The sequence below is a fragment of the Amblyomma americanum genome, chromosome 4 (genome assembly GCF_052857255.1).
Source record: "Amblyomma americanum isolate KBUSLIRL-KWMA chromosome 4, ASM5285725v1, whole genome shotgun sequence".
Classification (NCBI taxonomy): domain Eukaryota; kingdom Metazoa; phylum Arthropoda; class Arachnida; order Ixodida; family Ixodidae; genus Amblyomma; species Amblyomma americanum.
The window spans coordinates 179,856,421-179,878,012 of NC_135500.1; the positions used below are offsets into that span (position 1 = coordinate 179,856,421).

Consider the following 21,592-nt stretch of genomic DNA (forward strand, 5'->3'; position numbering starts at 1 on the left):
CTCGATATTCTTGCCTTAATCGGAAAACAAAGCTGGGGCAAATCCTTGGCCTCAAAATACCAAGCCAGAAAAAGATGAAGACCAAAATGAGCAGAGCAGATATTAGTTCATGGCAGCCGTTGTACGTGGACACTACTTCTCCAGCACACATGCTTCTTCGTTTCAAAAGAATGGAATGCAACAAAAAATTCTTTTTTTGAAAGAACAATATAATGAGGCCGTAAATATCACGTCTTCCTGTGCACACCGTAAGCTGAGAGTTTTGTTCTCTAGATATGTAACTGCAATACGTATGTTAAAACTGTCATTTCAGCTCCTTCTGCTCTTTTGTTTTGGCTGCAAAGCATAAAGTCGTTGAGTGCTCAGACGCTCATTTTGTTAGTGGCTGGAGGTGGGGACGCCACAGAATTTTTATGATATTCATTCCAAAGGGTAGAAATTTTCTCCGACAAAAATTTCAAGACATTAACGTTCTGCTAGCTTTGGATAACAGTTCATGATCAATAGGCATTCCGTTCTACTGAAAGTTTTATTTGGAAGATACTGCATGCAGACCTCAGTCTTAGGCCTTGGGTAGAAGTGGGCCGAGCGATAAACACATGAAAAATATGAACAGCATATAAAGCATTGAAATAATGCAATTAAAGAACAACAATACAAATACCACAAGAAACAATTTCGCACAACACGGCTGGAGAAAAATTTGCCAGTCTAGCAGACAATCAAGCATTTCTTGATCCGCACAAGTTGTACAGGAGTAAATCAAGCAGTAATAATATGAACGAAAAGGAAAACGCGACATAGACAACAAGGCGCAGAAAAGGCATCACAATCGTACTGATATGCTGAAATGCACCAAGCATGCTCGATTGCTAGAGCAGGAAATGAAGTCTACGGAGATTAACGATGAGCAAGCAAACGAAGCACTTAATACCTAACGTACAATGAAACAATATCCCGTCTAAATGCAATAAAGAAAAAAGTATCTGCTCTAAATGCTGTTGAGCATGTAGCAGAATGACTGGACTGGACGTTCGGGCTTTCCACTGTACTGACGGTGAGCCCATTCCATTCACTTACTGTTAGTTTAAAAAACGAGTGTTCATAGTCGTTGGCTCTACAAGAAAACTTTTTTCGGATAGTTATATTGTTATGGGCGCCTAGAAATTAAATCAGTATGTACAACCTTGTCTATCCCCAGCATATTATTATAACGTCAATGCACGTAATTTAGTCTGCCCCTATAACATCTTATTTTTTAATATCTCCAAGTTGGGCTAATTTATAAGACCCGTCGGAGATAACTGCCAGGTATAGGAGTTAAATAGAAATATAACCAATTTCCTTTGATGTTTTCTAATTGTGTAACGTTTTCCTGGGTGTACGGGCCCCGTACTATTGAGGCGTTCTCAAGAATTAGTCTAATATACGTTTTATACGCTAAAACATGCATTTCTTGTGTCGACTGTCACATTTGTGCCATTCTTCGCCTACTTCCTTTATATACATGTACTGCTATTTATCTACTGCTACGTATTTCTTAGATATCAGCTTGCTTCCAGCTGGTCACACACTGATTTAACACCGGTTCAATAAAACGCTTTTTTTTTTCCTTCTCAATATTTTCGTTTCGTTGTCAGTAAATCAGTGGACAACGTCTCGCTGCGATTGACAAACCACCCGGATTAGGTAGATTTCTTGAGCCTGTGAAACGTTATCCATGGGCCCCTGGCTGGCATTGACACCATGGCGCGTGAGCCCATCTTCATTGCTCCCTGAAAAAGGGACATTGTTCACCAAGTTATTTTTTCGACATCGGTAATTAACCCTCTCTGCGCCTGTAATATTTATTCTACAATGATCATTCATCATCAACGATACCTTTCCTGATGACGTCACACTACATAAGGCATTCGTGCCATAAGCCTCGAATGCCTCGAGGCCACCATTGTGACTGGTGTTACCTTCAGTTGTTTTTTTTTTTTGCAGAGAGATGGCCGAGGCTACAATATGAGAGCACACAGCGCCGGCACGCTCTCTTTACATGCAAATGTCACGCACTTAAAGTATATTACGCGAAGCCGCGCAAGTTCATATGCAGCAAAACTATCGCTGAGATTCGCATCTTACGCGACATAGCGTAAACGTCGAAACTTTATGCGACTGCCGAATGACTGAGTATCCTATAAAACACACAAAAGAACGGAGCTCATCTTTATCGATTAGGCTATTGGTTTAACAGAGAAAGAATTTGATACCCACAGTCTTTCGAGTTCAACCGAGAATTTTCATGGCTTGACAGTGCGTGTATGTTTTTAAATAGTGTACATATGAAGAATCATTTTTGTGTCCCTCCCTCTGATGCCACGACCAGTCTCCCGGAGATGTGTTATAACCAGCAGTTGACAAACCATTCCTCTCGGATTAAAACCAAGATCGTTCGTTATGAAGAAAATTAGTTTAATGAGTTCCTCCTCTTTGTATTTTCCGTATTTGAGGCAATAGAGACAGTTCCTAGTAACATGTGACTTATCGTGTGCTTACAAAAACACGACACTGCCGGTCGCAGTGAGATGGTCGTGATGCTGCTTTCCGTTTTTGATGTGAGTGAACATCTTTTTTTCGGCACACAACCTACGCTTTAGGGACTCACCAGTTGAGACGAACCGAGCTCCAAGCGATATTTCTGGAGCAGTCTCGCCACTGTGTATTTCACCTGCAGGTCTGCGATCCTTTGGCCGACGCAATTACGTGGACCAATGCCAAAAGGCACAAACGCCATCTTCTTTATGTTGGCTTCATTTTCAGGAGCGAATCTGCAAGAATGCAGCGCTATTAAAGCTTTCTTAATGGCTGCAACAGTGAAGCGCTAAAATTCATACTCAAGAAACACAGTGGACAGAGATGGCATGCAGATTGTATGCTCCCTCGATCCTGATCCATTTTGGTTAGTGTAGTGAAGAAACAGTATCACTGGGCTGCTCAGCAGCCATTCATTTATTAGAGTTCTAAACTAAGCTAGACTTTCGAGCGCAAATATGCCCGAAACGGGAAAGCACCGCTGCATAGAGCAAGATTTTTGTATACTTCTAAGAGCTTCAGTGAGATAAAGTTCTTTCGGGGCACTTTATGAATCCTATAACTTCACCCTTCTCTATTGTTCTCAAGATTCTGACATCATTCATAACCTCTACATTTCGTCCTCTGATCACTATTGGCAACACCGTGCAAGGATGAGCCGAGGGTAAACGATCGCAAGATTAACTCTAGTGGCATATATCTACAATTAGTCGTTCCGACCTCAAGCCACTTCCACTGTTTGCAAAATTTTCCAGCTTCATTCTTCCTATTTATCCTCTGTGACCACCGACAATGTGTTTCTTTCGTGGCCCTTAGGTCACTCTAATCGACTATAGGTTACCGTTTAAAACCCTAACCTGCACTGTCAAAGTACATTAAATTTTTTTTACTTTTATGCAAGATATAGACCTCCCTTTTTCAATGATCTAAACTCCTTTCTTTCCAACATTAACATTACGCCTATCCCTTCCATTATTATAGCTTCGCACTACCACCATAATTTTCAGTTACGCCTACATCTTAGAGCTCAGTGGCTGTTCCTACTGCTACATTAACGGAGAAAACCATTGACTCCCTAATTATTATGTTGTCTGCATAAGTATCCCACAACGCTGAATGTATGTTGAATTTAGCTCATCGCTTAACGTAGCTTGTGCTCTTCATCGCAGAGAGTTACAACAGCTTCCCAGAGGCAACACTGCTTTGGCGATTGAGCGAATAACATATTTTCTGCGGTTTTTGTCAAATCGAAGGATATCTGCAATAAGAATATGATTCTGCACGTAATGAAGATCCACTGATCTTGTTAAACCACACGGACGGATAAATTATCGCCGAATAACAATGATTTTACAGGTTTAAGTTTGGGAAATGGTTTTAGGATTTTGTGATTAGGAACTCCATGGCAGAGGGAGTGTTTCATAAAAGTACTGAAAAGCTCTCGCAGTTCTTGCTCTTCATTAAGAGAAAAAGTGAGAGTACTTCATAGGACACCATTCTCAAGAGCGCACCCAGTTCCGAACTCTTTGACCACAATATCACGGATGGCAAACTCTTGAGCAGCGCTCTGTGGTTATGGTGGTGGTGCAAACATTTATTGCCTGTAAAACGTCTCGAGGTATGCTTGGATCGCCACTTCCGAAACTACCACGGCTATTCGTGGTGGCCGCTTCACAGAGTTTAGCGGATAGAGGCGCCATCTAAGAGAGTCAATTAATGCGGTTCTCGTTCGTTGCCACTAGCATCAGTAGCGCTTAAGTGTATTCTTGTTTTAGCCTTTTATGCTAGCTATCCAATTATCATATGTGGGCATTTTCGTTACTGTAGTTTTTCACCGATTCTGTTGCCACGGACCAGCGCGCACAGAGTTCTCAACGCGTAAGCAGTTCATTGCACTGGCCATAGGTGGCGCGACCGTCTCCTTATAGCTGATTTTAGGTCCACATAGAGGGCTGGAATTTCACAGATACGCCCAATTTTTGTAAGTGGCATGTTTAAACAGCTATGGTCTTGAGGGCACCTACGTGCCCCCAATTGCCAAAGTTAACCTGGGCAATATTGCATTTAGGCGGCAGGTAAACGCGGGGGTTTGTGGCTATGTCATAATACGATGCCTGTCGAGGCGCCCTTTAAATGGGAGATAGTCTCTTTTGCAGGAGCTGCTACTCAAGTCTACTTCCCACCTGTCTGGGTTGAACTCCAAGGCGTTTGGCCAGTAACGGGGGTCTCTTTGGATCTGGAACTGTGGCACCATAAAGCAAGTTCCGGCCTTGAATTTCAGTCCTTTGTACTCGAAGTCTTCTTTGGCTTGCCGGGTGACAAACCTAAAGTAGGTACGTCAAGAGATCGAGCTAAGCTCGAATTTATTCAAAGCCCCAAAGAGCTCACAGCTAATAAATATGCTCCTTGGAAAGAAACTAACCACAGACGCAATGCGAAAGCCACCAAAGTTTTCTACAGGATCTTGGCTCTAACGCTCTAGCACATCGATGTGTCACGATGAGCCTCTGCCTAGCCTGTTCATATTGACTTTGGTTTAATTAGGTATAACTGGTCGTGACTTTAAAAATACGCGTCTGCGTAATTGCCTTCAGAACGTGCACGGTGCTTGCTAAAGATATAAGGGCCCAGAATGGCTCCTCTCTCGCCTTTCAGGTGCCCAAAAACAGGAGAAAGCAGGGAATTCACATGCAGCAAATTTAAGCTCGCAAACAGCCAAAATCTGCCTGTTTCTACATGGTGGATTAGAATCAATTAAGATCCTATGGCACGGCAGTTCGAGGAGCATTGCAAGCTTAGCAGTACCCTGTTCAATTAAGGCTGCAAAACTAACTTCAGCGATTGTGCGTTCCTCTCAAATGTGTTTTAACTATGCAGATTTAATGTCTGATTTGTCTTCATTCTCAACAACGTCAGCAAGACAGATGTTCATGTTGACAACCACCAGTTACCTTTCAAAAACGGATTCATCTTACATGGAAATCTCTGCCACTATTATGTGTCTTCTTAGTGCATAACTACAATTTATTTTTCGTTTCTCTATAGCGATGTTCAGCAAAAAGCATTAGAATACCTGAATATGACCCAATATCAAATAATAACGGGACTTTATCCTGCTATATTCGTTCCAGAACGAAACAATAAGTAGTCTCCGGTCGGCGACCATCGCCGCGCGTTGTAAGCGAGCTATGGCAGCGCTTTACTAGTATGAGTAAAGTCGCCGAGCTCAACTCACGTGAGCCCAGGTGGGTACAGACGAAATGTCTCACTCATGACTTGGTCCAAGTAACTTAGCTTCTTCATTACCGTCTCGTAATCCAATTTTCCCTACGCAAGAGGTTGGGAAAAAAAGATTATTACCTTAAACTTAAGTATGCCTTCATTGTCTGCTCTATGAAAACATATGCAGAAAAGTAACGCCGTTTTGTTAAGATATCTGTACATGAGCATCTTGTAAACGGCGTTAGTTTCAGCGCTGGATATTTCAGTACAAAGGCCGATTTCTCCTATACCTGTGTTCTGTAGCATTCCCAACTTTCTAGATGCTTCGACTCGAGTAGCAGGTAAAATCAAGTAGGCTGAATAAAAATAAATAAACAAAAGCGCAAATTTTAAGAATGAACCGATTTTTTTTATCTAGTTTATCTTTTCAAGTAATAGGATGACTTTATCACGGCTCGCATGAAGCTTCTCATTCTTCTGAGCAGAACAAGTCTAGCAGGGAGAACAGGTGAAATAAACTAACTTCTTTCGGTAGTGTGTGTGATTGCGCCAAATCGAGAATACGCCATGAAAGAAAGCTTCACTTGCTTTTCTCCTTCTAGCCATTGTACTTTCCGAAAAAAAAACCGTGATTTGTACTGAGCATTACAAAAGCAGTGCATCCTACATTGCTTCAATATGTAGTGCAGGCAATCGGAAATAGACAAGATTGTGCTAGGCACTGCTATGCACAAGGAAAGGTTCCCACAGCAGCTTTTCAAGGTTTTAAATTTCTTTGCGAGGCCTGGTTGCCTATCCCTTTGCAGAGTGGATGGGCTATGGTCGAACCGAATTTTTCTTTGGTTCTAGGAACTGTAGAGTGCAGAACTGAGAGGCAGATGGTAATGCTTAACTGTCGCATGAACTGTACTGTTTTTGTGACATCAAAAAAGTTTCCGAGGGATAGTCTCCGTCCACTTGCATTCCGTCTTCAGCCTCGTAACAATTTGGAAAGGCGACAAACTGTGGATTCTGTAGTGAATATTTTAATCATCTTTATAATGTCATTGGATAAGGGCGCACACAGGAACACTGGCCGACTTAGGGCAACAAATTAGAACTTAGCACACTGTAACCTTTATAAAACTTTCAATTTCTATTGCTGCACTGCGTAGAAATTAGTTTTCTTTGGTAAGCACATTTTCCCGTACCGATCGTTTGTAGCTTTGCAGTTTTTACTCGTCAAAAAAAAAAGTAAAACGTAAGTGCTGGAACGTAGTTGCAAACATTAGTCAAACATGTTTATGACATTCTGCATTTTTGAACATCATCATGCTTGCAGAAGGCTTAGATGAAAAACGCCCATCGTATTCACTTACATCTTTGGAGACGCAGTCCTCAATTTCTTGGCGCACCTTTTCTTGAATATCCGGGTACTTTGCAAGAGTGAACGTTACGTAACTAAGCGAGGTCACTACTGTTTCGTATCTGCATTGAAATGGAAATAAATTTCTTGCTCATAAAAGCTGTTTTAGGCCGCTGGCAATGGTTAAAGATCAGAACGAATTCTTTATCTCAGGCGACCTCATGTCACCGTGCTCAAACATAAACTTCACTTTCGCAGCTTTCATGCTTAAATTCGGCGTTTTGTTTAAAGTACAATAAAACGTTTCATCCAGAGTTTCAAAGTGACAGGGGTGACGTTTTATTTTCTCCAGGAATTATTACTCTTATCAAACAGTAGCAAAGTGCATTCTAGATTCATGCCGCGCGATTATCGTTCAAAGTAGAGATAGATAAAGAGAAAGGAGGAGGAAAGGCAGGGATTTTAACCAGAAAGGCTTCCGGTTGGCTACCTTGCACTGGGGAAGGGAATGAATTATTACTGCTACTGTAATGTAGCTGACACGGTATTACGACTGCTCCGACTACGAGGGCGCTCTCACCTGTGATTGTTTTACACCCTTCGGAAATAATCTTTCCTAGTCCATAGCATAACTTTGCATCCTCTTGCGGGTATATACAGGAAGTTTGGAGTATTTCCAACTTCAGCTTGAAAGTACTGTCACAAAATAGCGAACTCGTTTCGTATTGTAACACGACGGCTTTAATGCTCCTGTTCTGCAGAAAATCCGACGGTGTCGTCGTCGGCTCCGGTGTTGTGAGCGAAAAATCTATTGGAAAGTAACCTATGCGGGCTACCTAGGTCGCATGACCTTCTGGAATCGTCACAACCTGCCTACCGTAGTATGAGCAAAGTGAACACCGTGGTAGGTGGCAGTTAAATCAATGATTGATCGCAAGAGGTTGCTCCGGAAGAGTAACCTGGGTCACACAATCCCCACAGGTGGCAGCACCTGCCATCGCAGGGCAGTGGGGCGTCGCTTGAGCCCTCTGCCACTGCGCCAGGAATGGTATGCAGACTCCTGGGGATCTATGAATGTAAAGCCGAGAAAGCCAAATTCAACATATTGCCATGTGCCGCGCGGCCTCCGCGCTTAGTCAAAACGACTACCAAGCGGCTGTTAGTTCGAGAGCCGCCCTCGGGCTCGACCTGACTCTGGGATTAAAAGGTCCGACCTGGTTCGTGAAAATATAAGGCATTTAGCCCATTAACGCTATCACGTTATCACCACTCATGGCACACGAGTTTCACAATACCGTCATTTTAGCACAAAAATACACCTTCAGCTCTTAGTTGTAGCCCTGCATTGCGCAAATATCACATATGTAGCCACAGCAAGCATTTTGATTACTTGTTGCTGCTAGGCCACACAGAATGCGCATCAGATCTTGCCGCCTCTTATTTTGAGACCCACTCCGTTGGCGCAAAAAAGAGAGCGCACCAATGTTTTTATCGTGCCTTGTTCGTAATTGAAGTATTTTATTCCGGGCACCTGTCCTCTTCTCCACCTATTGACGTGCACTGCGCAAACTGCTGCAAAGCACTTCCCTTCTGGAAAATATTTTCGATGCTGTGCAGACGCGTATCTTTCAAATCTTATTTTCGTCCATCTCTAAGATGCAAGATGCATCAAAGTCGTTTACGGTCATGAATTGAAATTGAAGAAAAGCATTTGACTTCTTGTGTTCGCTACGAGGCTCTTCCTATCAATAAAGAATTCTGGACAAATACAGCTTATATATCCTTTAAAATTTGTCGCGGGGATTTGGCGGACATTAATTGCTGAGATTGTGAGCAAGTTTCATCTGAACCAGATCTATGCCAAGTCACTGCCAAAAATCTTAAAGGCTATAGAGCTACCTTTTCCCAGAATGCTTCATTGTGAACAAGGGTTCCTTAGGTAACCCGAAACATCAACTACCTCACCCTATGCGTAAACGGCGTTTCATCAAAGGCTCAGCTAACACAAATAATAGTTCCCCGAAAAATCTAACTGAATCTCTTTCAAAGTAACCATCCACCTCATGAAACTGAGCGCCTCTGATGTAAAGAGTCTGCAAAAAGGTGTCATTTACACAGAGGCTAGTTCTATTACCCCTGACCGCATTTCTGCCAGTAGTGCTAGCCGGCGGGCTTCCTTCTGTTTTCTTTGCTTGAATATTTGATTGTTCACACACCGATCGCTGGCCTAAAAACATGAACACCGCGAGTGTCGTCAATAAGTGCATAGCTGCGAAAGTGGAAAGACAACATAAGAGTGCGTTTACTTTGTACTGATCCTAAATAAGGAAGCGCGCTCAACTAAACTTTTTGTGCTATACGAAGGAGTGCAGTTATTAACGGAGGCACAGGCGCATTCCGAAGTGCTATATGGTTGAATAAGTCTTTTTAGCACGTCTTTTACACAGTGTACTCGACCGTGCATTAATTTTCTACTGACATTTCAGTGGTACATCTTTTCCTAGTTAAACTTCAAGGAATCTCGAGGTGTTTGAACAGAAATAATCGAAAACACGCTGCCACAAGCAAGTGTGTGTGTGTCATAAGCCCCAATTGCAGACATGCTTTCTGTGCTCACTGATGCGCGCAGTTTGTAACTCTTACTAAACGTATCAATGTAACCCATAGAGAAACATTTTGAGCACACTTCCCTCGCGAAACACATCTATGACGTTGAGGTTTTTGGAATCATAATTTTTTAAATGTCTGTTTCTCTTACCCGGCAATAAACAAGGTAGCAGCACTGGTTATTACTTCTTCAGTCGTCAAGGCTCTTGATTTCACAATACCTACATTGAAAAAGGAAAATAAAAGTGTCTTACAACGAAGTTGAAAACAAAGACATGGCATTGAAATAGCCAAGATGTCTCTTTCCTGTTATTAGAGTATATCATCTTGTGAACCAGAGTGCAAATTGTGTCAGCAATATTTTTTCTTTTCAAACGTTTAGGCTACGATTTTTTGGTTACAAAAGCGGGGTTGAAATATTTTCGCTGCGTTTCGCACTTTTGAATGTGTGCTGAGAAATCTCCTATAGACGAATACCGTGTTTACAAAGAAAGAGGGGGCTCGCGGACACTGCAGGCACCCGGGAATATCGGCTGCTTTGTTCTCTGCTATGGTGGGCGGTTAACTTTCGTTTGTTAATCGTGTCTTTTGGGAACTCATTTTCATATAGAGCTACGTAGGCTCTCTAGTTTCAAGGACTGTGTTATGAGCAAATGTAGCGCACGCGGTAGCATGTCGGACTCGACTAGAAGCTTGCATGGTTCCGAGAAACACCAAGATGGTAGAGTGCCTGTTGGGAGTATGTCCAGTTTCACAACACACAATTATCTTGATGTTTTTTTAAATAATTTCCAAATGATGCTGCATATTTTGTAGCGCTCTAATACAAAGCACTCTCTAATTGTTAGTTAACGGCCATCACCCTGAGTACTGTCACAAATCGCTAGGCTAATGGCTGCCAGACGCAAGCCGTAGAGGCGCAAGGGCTGCTTTAAACTAATTCCTGTTTCTTTAGAAGCGAACGCCGCACAACATTAATTGTTCTTGGCTGGTCAGCCACTGCGGGGCGTATGTGGTTCGATGCGCCAGTTACGGCGAAGCCAACTCGTAAAGCGAAGTTAAAGAACAAACGATTTAATTCTTTACAGGGAATAACAAAACACGATATAATACAAAAATATCCAAGGAATCTGCAAAGTTCAAAACAAGAAATTATGTTCCCCAGTGTTTACTTTTACACCATCAAGGATTAGTGTAAAGCAGCCCCTGCGGCTGTACAGCTTGCGTCTGGCAGCCGTTAGCGGATCAATTTGTGACAAGTACACTGCGAAACGAGACAAAGAAATTTTAGAAAGCTTTGTCTGTACGAGTTTCGATGGGTAGAGCTCCCAACCCGGTATCCCCAGCCGCCAGTGACTCCCATGCACACGTATCGCGTTGCTTTAAAAATGTATCGCAGTTTAAAGGGCTTTCCATGCTCTCTATATATCTATTGCAGGATGTACTCAGCTTTTTTTTTTGGCGAAGGATTGGCAACATGGATGCATTTTAAAATCAAACTTCTTTCAAATCTTTATTTTACATGTACTCCTATGGGGTGTAACCACAGCTTTTACCCCCAGCTGGTAACAGCTGCGCCACCTCATCTTGCACGCAACAATGTTGAGAAAATTGAGAAAATTGAGAAAATTGAGAAAATTGTGGATAATTTTCTCCCTCATGGAAACGCGGCGGCCGAAATCGGGATTGTTACACTGTTATGAGTGCTAATAAACGCTCAAAAGGGATTTACTGTATGTTGATATGCATGGGAATTCGCTCGCATATTTTGAACACGACTTAAGCCACGCTCGCGCTCACTGCATCCTTTTAAGATGCCATGAAAAGAAGGGAAAGGATATGACTTTGGCCATATTTATTGAAAATATAACAGGTTGTGAAAGTAGCCGAGAACGGGCTTTTCCCGGCGCTAGACATGAATTCAAGGCTGTCGCGCATGCGACTCCGTTGTCGAATCATCATCATCATCATGTCATCTTAAGGGTCTTAAGATGACATGCATGCATTTAGTTTACCATGCAAGCTCATTTTTGTGAACGACTTCTCGAGCAGGACTCAACTTTCTATAGAAAGAGTAAACGTGCATATTTTAATAAAATTTGCTGTATATTATGGTTGATGTGAATAATTTTTTATCCTTTCAAAGTGAAAGTCTGGTATTACGCAGCGTATGTAATGTTAAAGTGTTCCATTCGTCTGTCCGCGTCCGAAAAGGACAGAAATATAGTCAACTTGAAACTTTAAACATGAACCCTGCCTTTATGTATTATAGAACAATTGCAAACAATAGCCCCGAACATCCGGCCCGTCAAGCATACAAAGTTACGTTTCGCGCCTTTTTGTCCTCGCTTTTCGTGCGGCTCGTTCTTCCCTTTTCAATTTTGGCCCTCTCGCAGGAACTGCAGAAACAGATTCGTCTCTGTTGTTACCACCGGATTATTTCTGCCCACGTGAGAGAACTCATGCTCACCGTTTTCGCCTTGGCCTGCCGATCCTCCTGCTTCGCTCTCGATGTATTCTGCGTCGAGCAGGTTTTGCAGGATATCAGGCTTCCGTAGCTACGGATCGCAACAAAAATTTAATGAGATTAAAATTCTGAAGTTGCAGCACTGCAGACCCTATCTCACAACATTTTTCAGTTCGCTGTAAGCTGCATGCGCGAGGCAACTCCTTCAGGCTTGTGTGGATGGCATAGGCCGAGGTCGTATTAGCCGAGCAAACGGCGACCCTAGCCGAGATTTCTCGAGGGAGCGGCCGCATAATTTCTCATAGCTCACGAGCTGTGCACGCCTCGCCCATCGACTCTACCCCCCTCGCCACCTCCGCTTATCCCACTCCCAACAAACCCTCTGGAGGCGACTCAAGACCCAAACTCTTCCCATCCCTCAGCTTCTATCCTACTTCCGCCCTGTTTCACCAGAGTGCACTCTCTGTGGAGAGTCGCACGCCACCTTAGGCCGCATCGTCTTCGGCTCCCCCCCCGATCCTCCCCCGCAAGGACAGCCCGCCATCGGCACATGGGAGGCACTCGTAGCCTCACCGGCACTTCTCCACGCTCGCAATTGCTAATAGTGCCGCGTTCCCCTCTTCGAGTATGACGGTTTTCATTTGTATGCAAAAGCACTATTCCCATGGGTAAACCCCGAGCAAGATTTTGCGATGTTTGTGGGTTTCTGCCATCACGGCCGATGGTGCCGCCATTACCTGTATAGCGGCAACAAGTCCCTCAACATCGTTTACACTCTTGGCGCTCCCACTTGGCCGATACTCCCGCCCACGCCGGTATATAAACGGCAGCCGCCGCATGCGTGTGCTTCATTTCGATAAAAACATGCGTACTCAATGATAGCAGAAAAACAGCATGATAAGCCAAGATTAGAAGGACCACAGTAGAGTAACAAGACCGGCCAACGTTCATGCAATTCTATTCTTCCACTTTATAAAATTTGGGCAAAAATTCTGTCATTTTTTTTTTTGCTGGGTCATCGCGTGCATAAAATGTTTATCAATATACTGATGCCAACGATAGCGTCCCTGATTCTTGAATCCGCCAGACTGATCTCACCTGGAACGCGTGACACAATTCGAAAGTTAATAAAATTAGAAACACGTGCTTCTAACGAGACACCGATAACGGGCGATGATTTTAAGCAGATATTTCGTACACGCTACGTCTACACTGGCTGCTTACAAGTGACCTTCCGAAGCCAGTAGATAAGGTTTTCTTCAGTGACAACCTTATTTGTGTTGTTCCGTATGCATGCATGGGGTAAAAACATTGTACAGTGCACAAGCGTTCCTGCAGTCCGGTAATCTTGGGATAAATGAATCAGTCCAGTGACTTTTTTTTGCCATATGTTTTGCAGGACTCAGGTATAGGGTACGAACAGATTGTTCCTGCCCAGTGCATGAGACAAGTAGACACTTGGCATCCTCATGTAAAATGAGCGTACAGTGTACCACGTATGCCTTCTATGTAGTTTCGCTCTGCGATCATAATGTATGCTGAAATGAACACATGAGCGCTTACCGAAGGGTCCTTTTTCCGCATTTCAATGATTTTTGATGTTTGTGCTGTCACTGTGTCAAAGACGAAGTCTCCGATAAGGAGTGAAAGCCGACAGACAAGCTTCATGATTGGACCCAAGCTTGTGGTGCTCTCTACAAAGAATGAATACCAACGCTTGTAAATTAAAAAAAAAACAAGTACGGAACAATTGTAAGTGTATGTTATTTTAAGTAAACTTCCCATTATAACCTGCAATTTCCTCGGGGACAAGAAATATCTATTTTTAATAAGAAATAAGTTGTTACTAAGCTCTGCTGAAGTGCTGGCACATTGCGCTTTCTCTGAGTGCGGTTCTCTTCTGATGCGTCATGCCGCATGCACAATTTCTTCACTTTTAGAGTGAAAGCTGTATTCCTGACGTACAAACTCAGAGAACGGCTGGTTCCGTCATTTCGCCTTCAAGCTCAGCCAAGGTCAGGCCCAAGCTCAGGGCGAAAAGCACAAGAACGAAGGAGCAAGAAAATGCCCGCTTAGGACGACCGGCGCAAAATGCCCCTGCCACAGTGAACAGCGCCTCTCAACAGATGGCGCTAGCGCTCGCGTCGTTGGCTCGCGGAAACCGGCGCACCCAGGCTAAGCAGCGCTAACAGCAGCGAGCTCGGCGACAGATACAGCGAGAGTCTATATACCTACGAAGAAAAAAAGGAAAATCTCTGCAAACCAATGGTCTTGTTTTTTGACAAACGAAGAAAAATCCAGCTATCACTCGACAAAGTTGGTTTAACCGCGTACAAGCACTGCTTTTTTTTTCTGTCGGTCCTCCCGAACTCATCCTCTGATTGCACTAATTTTTCCGAGGCCATGAAGAGACAGCCCTCAGAATGCCATTACTCTTTACCGAGCCACTGCAGAAGAGTTCACTAGCGACAATGCAGCCGTGAACTGAGAAAATGACCCAGCCGCCCATTAACCTGGTGTTTTGAACACCTAAGTGTTTTATGTCGGTGTTATGAAAATGGTTTTAGCCATTTTATCTGTGCACATAGGGCTCTTTTTTTATGATTAAACGCTTCGGGGAAGTGTATCCGGAGGAGGTACTGGCGCGCAATAGTTCGACAACGCATAACGCAGGGCACTGGTGAGATGAGTTACGAGAAATGCTATGTTCACTTTTTATAGACCTTTTGAAATAGCGAGTGGAAACTTATTTCGAGATTTTACTGCGCGCGCTCGCTCTCGTGCTCATTGACCTTTTTTCCGGGCAGAAGCGGCGCAAGTGCCTTGCTTCCTCCAAAAACAAAGTTAAGGCTCTGTCGTACACTCTTTCATTTATAAAGGGGAGTGCACTAGAGCAAAGCTTATTGCCTTTTTACTCCCATGCAGGCATATTCGTGTTTAGAGTGCTTGCTAGTCGAGCAGCTGAACCAAGGCCGCCTTGAACCTGCGAAAACAACGCTTGTACTTACTAACATGCTGGACGAGAACAAAATGTTTATCCCGGGTGAATCGGAATTTCTTCGGCCTCACTGCCATTACGTGTCGCACTCGGTGTCAACATTGGCTGAGCTCTGCCCCATGTCAAGATATCCTGTTAGTTCACGTTACTAGTTTGTTGCGCATTTTCTTCTTTGTTCGCGTTCAGCGCTTTAGCGTCTATTCCTGCAAAGAGTTCTAAACGCTTTACTTCTGTGTACTGCATGTCGATGCTCCCTTTGTAATGCGAGATAAGCTTTAAACAGCAGAAATTGGTAGGTGAACGCAGCTGCATTTTCTCAAAACACTTTTAAGAGTTTTTTTTTTTTGCTTTGCAGGCGTAATTCATTTACGCATTTTTCTTATTTGTTTATTAATTTATGTTCACTTTTAGCCCAAATACATCCACTGAAAAATTAACGCAAATTAAAATGCGAGTTTTATTTCAACGCACGACTTAACAGCAACCTTTGTTTTCTCTTACTCTTATGCACATTCATTTGGCGCAACTTTTCTGCGAGAATGATCGCACATGATGTTTAAAATAAAATGCACCACTGTGTCTAAATGCGCAGCATTCTTCTAAAGTGCGCCATGCTATAAATAGTCGCTTCTGCTGCATACTACGCCACATTACACTTAAAAACGAATAGTAGCTGTTTATTAACTCTGCACACGTAACACATGTCGAGTTGCCCGTACTTCACAAGCCTGCTACTGGACGGCAGATTTTGAGAATTCCCAACGCAGCTTGCTAAAACTGGCAATTACATATGTTGCCATTAAAGTTACTGTTCTTACAGCCCACCACGCTTGCTGCTGGACGGCATATTTTCATTATACCCAACGCGGCCTGTAAAAACCGGCTAAGGCATTTGTTGCCGTCTTGATTATTGCTATTATATTCCAACACAAAAGTCTTGCTTACGTGCGATCATGTGAAAAGGCCCGGTCATCAGTTGGCAACATGCCGTCCGGGTCATGTCGAAGAGCGGATGTTCGGGTTGCCCCTGGAAGCGCTCGTCGATGCCGAAGCAGCCGCGTGCTACGAAGTCCATGGAGAGCTGCTCGTATTTGCGCATCATCTGAACTTCCTCACCGGTGTCGGCGCACTTCTCTAGAGACTTCATCAGGAAGTTGACGTCCTCTTCGAAATACGGCATCATCTAAGCATCAGGGAGCGACGAATCAAGGCCTGCGAGCTCTCTCAGCACCACAGGAATATTTCGCCTGGTACAATGAGTGATCAGTTCCCTGAGTCATATCCGCTGAGAAATCGCACTCACTTCCTGGCATCTGATCTCAAACGCGATAGGAAGCTTGAAGACCTTCCACTACTCTAAATACAGTGCACACAGGACCACAACTAAATAAAAGCACTCGAAAGCACTAGCAAATAAAATCTCTCAGAGACAGAACGTTAACACTTGCCTGCTAATGAGTTATTGGTCTTCTTCGCTGGATTCGTTTTTCTTATTCTTTTGCTGTCTTATTTTATTTCTATTACCGAGTATAAACTGTTGTTAATAACGTATTCTTTTCTAGCAGCAAACTTCCTTTTCTCATTCATAAACAAGAAATATTTAGAGAAACATTTAGAGATTCAAGCTCTAGTGCGCTTAAGTCTTTTCGTCTCAATTTGTTCATGTGCAGATGTTGTCTGCCCAAGACTTTCAGTGCTGCGCAAAGGCCTCAAGATTCAAATGCCACACCAACTAGCCCGCATCCAGTGATTGTTAGACGGGATGTATACCGGCGCCGAGCTCGCGCAATTCGGTGCCGGCGGCCCGAGCAACGTCTTTTATAAGAAAGTGATAAAGTGATCAGCCATAAAAAATTAAAGAATAAAACCCCCAGCGTGCACCGTCAAATGCACATCTTTTATCGCACCCAGCGGCGACCAATTCGGCATCAGTCAAATCAACATCCGAGCAGAGGTCAAATGGAGGGTATTTAACGAAGAACGCATTTCAGTCAGTCGGTCAGTTTGAGAGGAAAGGCGCTTTTATCACTTTTAGTTTCACCCTCGCTCGATTTTGGTTATTTTTTTAACCTTCACCAAGTCTCAAGATGTTTGGGTCACATTCATCATCGTGAGCAGGCTCGCACCGAACATTGCTCAAATGTGTTGAAAAATGTTCCATGCACGGAAGCTCACGTCATGCAGATCACGACGAAGTTGAACCACAAATTTTCTTACCTGTTTCAGTTTTGTTGCACTGAAACCGTAAGCGACAGAGTTTCGAATGCTTTTCCACATAGGAGCATTCACGTGTATGATAGACTTGCCGAGGTATGGATGCATCTGATCAGTCATCATAGTTAGCTGTAAACAGGGTGAATTCCTCATTACTTCCAAAAAAAAAAAGACACCCTGCATTCTGTTCAAACCTGCAGCGTTCAAAACTGACGGTGCTCTTAATCGCTGCAAACGATAAATAAAATCTAACTGAAAAAACTTTTCCGCTTAGCGTAACAAGAATGGCGACAGTTTGTTTCTCTACTCTGATATTGAAGCGATTTGTGGTCCCCGATTTGTGGTCCCTAGACGCTATAGCAGTTCAATAGGCTACACGACGGACTACAACGGGGACCTCAAAATCATCAGAGCAGCTCAATTAACCGCACTGAACAGCATCATTAAATTCCATTTCTCAAATTCTAAAAACTGACATGGATGTTACTTACGGTGGACTACACGCCTCTGATTAACTAATGAGCATGACGGTAATAATTGAAAAGTTAACTATTCAAAATTAGTTATCGAGCCTACACTTCTTATCATGTCTTAGCGGCATTTTCATGCGCTACATCGCTGACAATACCATGCCGAAAAAAGCTTTGTCCTCAAACAAAAAGTCTTTTTTTTTATTGCAGAATATTTTAGGCGAAACACCCCGCATAATGACAATACTTACGCCTCGATTCATGAAGTTCTGAAATTTTCGCACGAAAACGAGCTCTATCAGCTCCAAGTCTTGGGTTACGACGAACGGAACGTCTCCATTGAAGAAGCTGCGCAGAAACAGAAACCGAGAATATATTAACCAAGCTTCGTCGATCTGCAGTCGGTATCGCTAGCCTGTTCTTTGTGTCGTTCGGGCTACAAATCTTGCAATGCTGCCAAGACTCACCCAAACAGGTCGCCATATTGTTTTATCCACCCACCGACCGCCTCGTAGAGGTGCTGTAGAATAAAGGATAAATGTTGAAGCATACAGTTGATGTCAACGGTGGCTGAAGAAAAGGCACACGTTAAGGGGTAGTATGCAACAGCCAAATTCCGTTATCCAGTTTACTAGGCTTTGTGCTAGTGTGGATAACGGAATTCATCTTATGTTTCTGGAATCATTATTTTTCTTATCTCCTGCCTTCTATTAAAGGCCTCTGAAACGAAATTTCTGTGCAAACATGCGAATAGAATGAAACATTTGCAACACTACGCTGCTATTTCATACTTGGACTAATTACCGCGCTATTTATTTTTCTGTCTGTTTCAGTTAAGAGGGAAACGAGAGTAAAATTGGAGACCGGTTACAATCGATCCTATTTCTGCTCTTACCGAAGAGTGGTACTCCATGAGGTTCCCCCATATCAGGTTTGGCTTCGGGCCAGGAATGCCTAGCCTCTTGAAGTATGAAAAATGTCGCCAACGCCATCTGGGACACAATGGAAAGAAAATAAAGAGAAACGCGTCGATAAAAGCGCTTGAACGGTTGTTCAACCCAACTTGTAAAGCTCTTCCGAGCCCTACGCTTGAAGAGACTTTTGTAGATGCGACGAAGTTGTCGTATTTTTCAAATCGGCAGCTATTGGTTCCGATTGCCAACGTCAGAAAGATTTGTACAAGTTTGCTCAAGATGTGTACAAGAAAGCGTTTGTAGTAGTCCATGCTGACTTCACTGTCTTCTCTGAGTGTAGCCGAGAACAAAAGGTTCGTCGCCCGGTCTTCGAGAGGTTTATCTTCTTTTATTTCTTTTCTACTTCTCGATTTATTTTTAGAGTTGATTTTTCTCTGTTCCCGCTGAATATTCTTTTTTTTCATAATTTCTGACTTTTCCGCACGCGCATGTCTAAAGATTCTGCGACCCTTTTATGACTGTCTTGTTTTTGCTTGCGTCTTGCTTGGCTTCTACAGATTGTGCCGAAATTCTGAGCACTTCATGTGTGTTATTTTAGTTAGTTTGTCGTTGCTTTGGTTTCGTCTTTGATTTCAATGTTTTCTTTTTCTTAATTACATAAATAATAACTTATTTCATATTTTTGAAACTGTCACCCATTGGTCCAACGCATTAGATCTAGCGGCTAGCAGCTTGCAAACGTAAGTGACGTTGTCACCAACGGCTCAAGACGAACCCATTGAACTGGAAAAATTTTTTCTCCAAGCACTACTGCTCTATTATTATGGATAAGCAACCCGTTCCTCATTTGCTCGATTGCCTGTTTCAGCTCCAACAAAAACTTTGACCAGTTCACAGCGAATTCATTGTAAACACCTATCTTCAAAAATTACCAACTCTATAGTGGGAACCCTAGGGTGCCAAACTGAACAAAGCAAAAAACGAGAGAAGCATCTTAAAAACCAATCTGTCAATAATGGGTCTCTATCATGCGACGTAGGAAAAACCGTGAAGAAAACCTTAAGGTGCGTAGTAAAGGCTCACAATAGCTTTTAGGGCAGTAACCATCGATCGAATCAGCACCCTTCTCGGCCATCGTAGCAATGCTGGAGCCACACGACCACACAGACGCCTAGATAAATGTGCACATAAAGGAAGAGCTTCAAATAAATAACGTGTCGCAATCAATCAATCTTGTCGCTGCCGTTCATCGCACCTTTCTCCGTCGCGCTGCTGGAACCGCGCAGTCTGGAGACAAATTCTATAGGCTATTCAATTACGCGAAGAGAACCTCAGGCCTCAGGAAGCCTCAGTGTGATTCTCGACAAGATATTCGCTTCTCAGCGGGAAAATTACTACCATAGAAAGTAAACGCGCATTTTCGCAATGTTTTCCTGCAATGTAGCTGTACAATCATTACCGCAACAAACAGTTTGTTAGCAAAGTGTTCGCAATAGCTGCTTCTTTTACAGCGAGAAGGCGTTACAAGGATCTCAACCGCGGTGGCCTTCAGTGATCGATCCCCCAAGCAGCTGCCTCACGAGAAGGAGCGCTGCTTAAGAGGTGGCGGCCGCTGGCTTTTACGGCTCAGTGCGGAGGTCAGGCGGTGCTGGGCTGTGGATACGCCCGAAATCTACCACGCAGTTATCTTCATTTTCTAGAAATCGGCGAAGCTATATAAAATCTAGATGTCTTGCTCGCAGGCTCACTAGAAATATAATTCTGACGCATTTTCGGAACGGTTGCTTACATGAACAACACCGCCAGGAGCAGAAGGAAGAGAAGCAGCAAAACCGCTGTGGCCGACATGATTTCTTCAACGCAGTGCTGCCGACCGGTATGCGGAATACAGCCTGAGTAGAGAGTCCTATCAAATTTGCAGCTGGTTTTTTGCGAATGCTATTTGAGGTGAACGGACGGAGAGTAATTGCATCCAGCGTTCCTACAGATGTCAAACTGGGCGCGTGGCGTCGCTGTTTACGCTGTCTGTCTCGGCGGCGTTCAACTCTGTTCTACGCAGCTGTTTCAAAACTGAGGGGAAGGAAAGTGACGGTTTCCTTTCTCAAAAATAAAATAGGCTTCGCTGTCAGCTAAATATGTGGTCGTCAAAGCCCGAGCTGAAGGCTCCCCACTACGTATGCTGACCCACCTATGACTGCTTGCGTTGATCGCCGCTGTATAGCTATCCGTCATAAGAGTGTCGCAGTCGGTCCTTAACTTCAGTAGAGAAAAATAACAAGGCAGTGTTGGCACTGTGACGGTCGCTCGCATTGCAGTCCTCATTTGTCCAAATATTTTGCGAACACAATGTTACGTGGCGGCCAACCGAAGAATGAGGCGTGATGACCGATGGCCACTATCCTAACTTCACTTCAAGTTTCGTCTTCTTCGAGACACTATCCGGAGCCACCGATCCATCGTCCCGATCGTGAATAGAAGAAGACACCGACGAAGAGACGCAAGAAATGGTGATGGGCTTGAAAGGACAGTACAACAGACAAGGCAGAGTGGGGAAGTTCTGGCCGCCACGATGAAGGAGATAGGGAATTATTCCTGGTCCACGAAGCTTCTGGGCCACAGGCCGCCAGGGGCCGATGGTCGAGGCCCCTGGACGCACCGAACGGCATGGGCAGGGGCGGGGGGCGGTGTCCTTACGTAAAGGCAGTATCTCGGGAGGGCAGGGCCGGAAGGTCGCGTGATGGCTTCGGCTACTACTCTTCGTCGTATCAGGTAGCC

General features: G+C 43.8%; 1 protein-coding gene across 1 annotated transcript; it reads right to left on the bottom strand.

Moving 5' to 3' along the window:
- Positions 1-517: 517 nt before the first annotated feature.
- On the bottom strand, positions 518-20,772 carry LOC144128772 (cytochrome P450 3A14-like). Its single transcript, XM_077662447.1, has 14 exons — positions 20,607-20,772; positions 18,799-18,895; positions 18,371-18,423; positions 18,155-18,251; positions 17,437-17,562; positions 16,165-16,402; positions 13,785-13,915; positions 12,225-12,312; positions 9,906-9,975; positions 7,161-7,269; positions 5,816-5,907; positions 4,764-4,904; positions 2,654-2,816; positions 518-1,775 (listed from the first exon to the last, which is right to left on the bottom strand). Exons 1-14 carry the CDS (start codon positions 20,663-20,665, stop codon positions 1,686-1,688), a joined length of 1,554 nt encoding a protein of 517 aa, XP_077518573.1. The 5' UTR covers positions 20,666-20,772; the 3' UTR covers positions 518-1,685.
- Between the last annotated feature and the right edge of the window lie 820 nt (positions 20,773-21,592).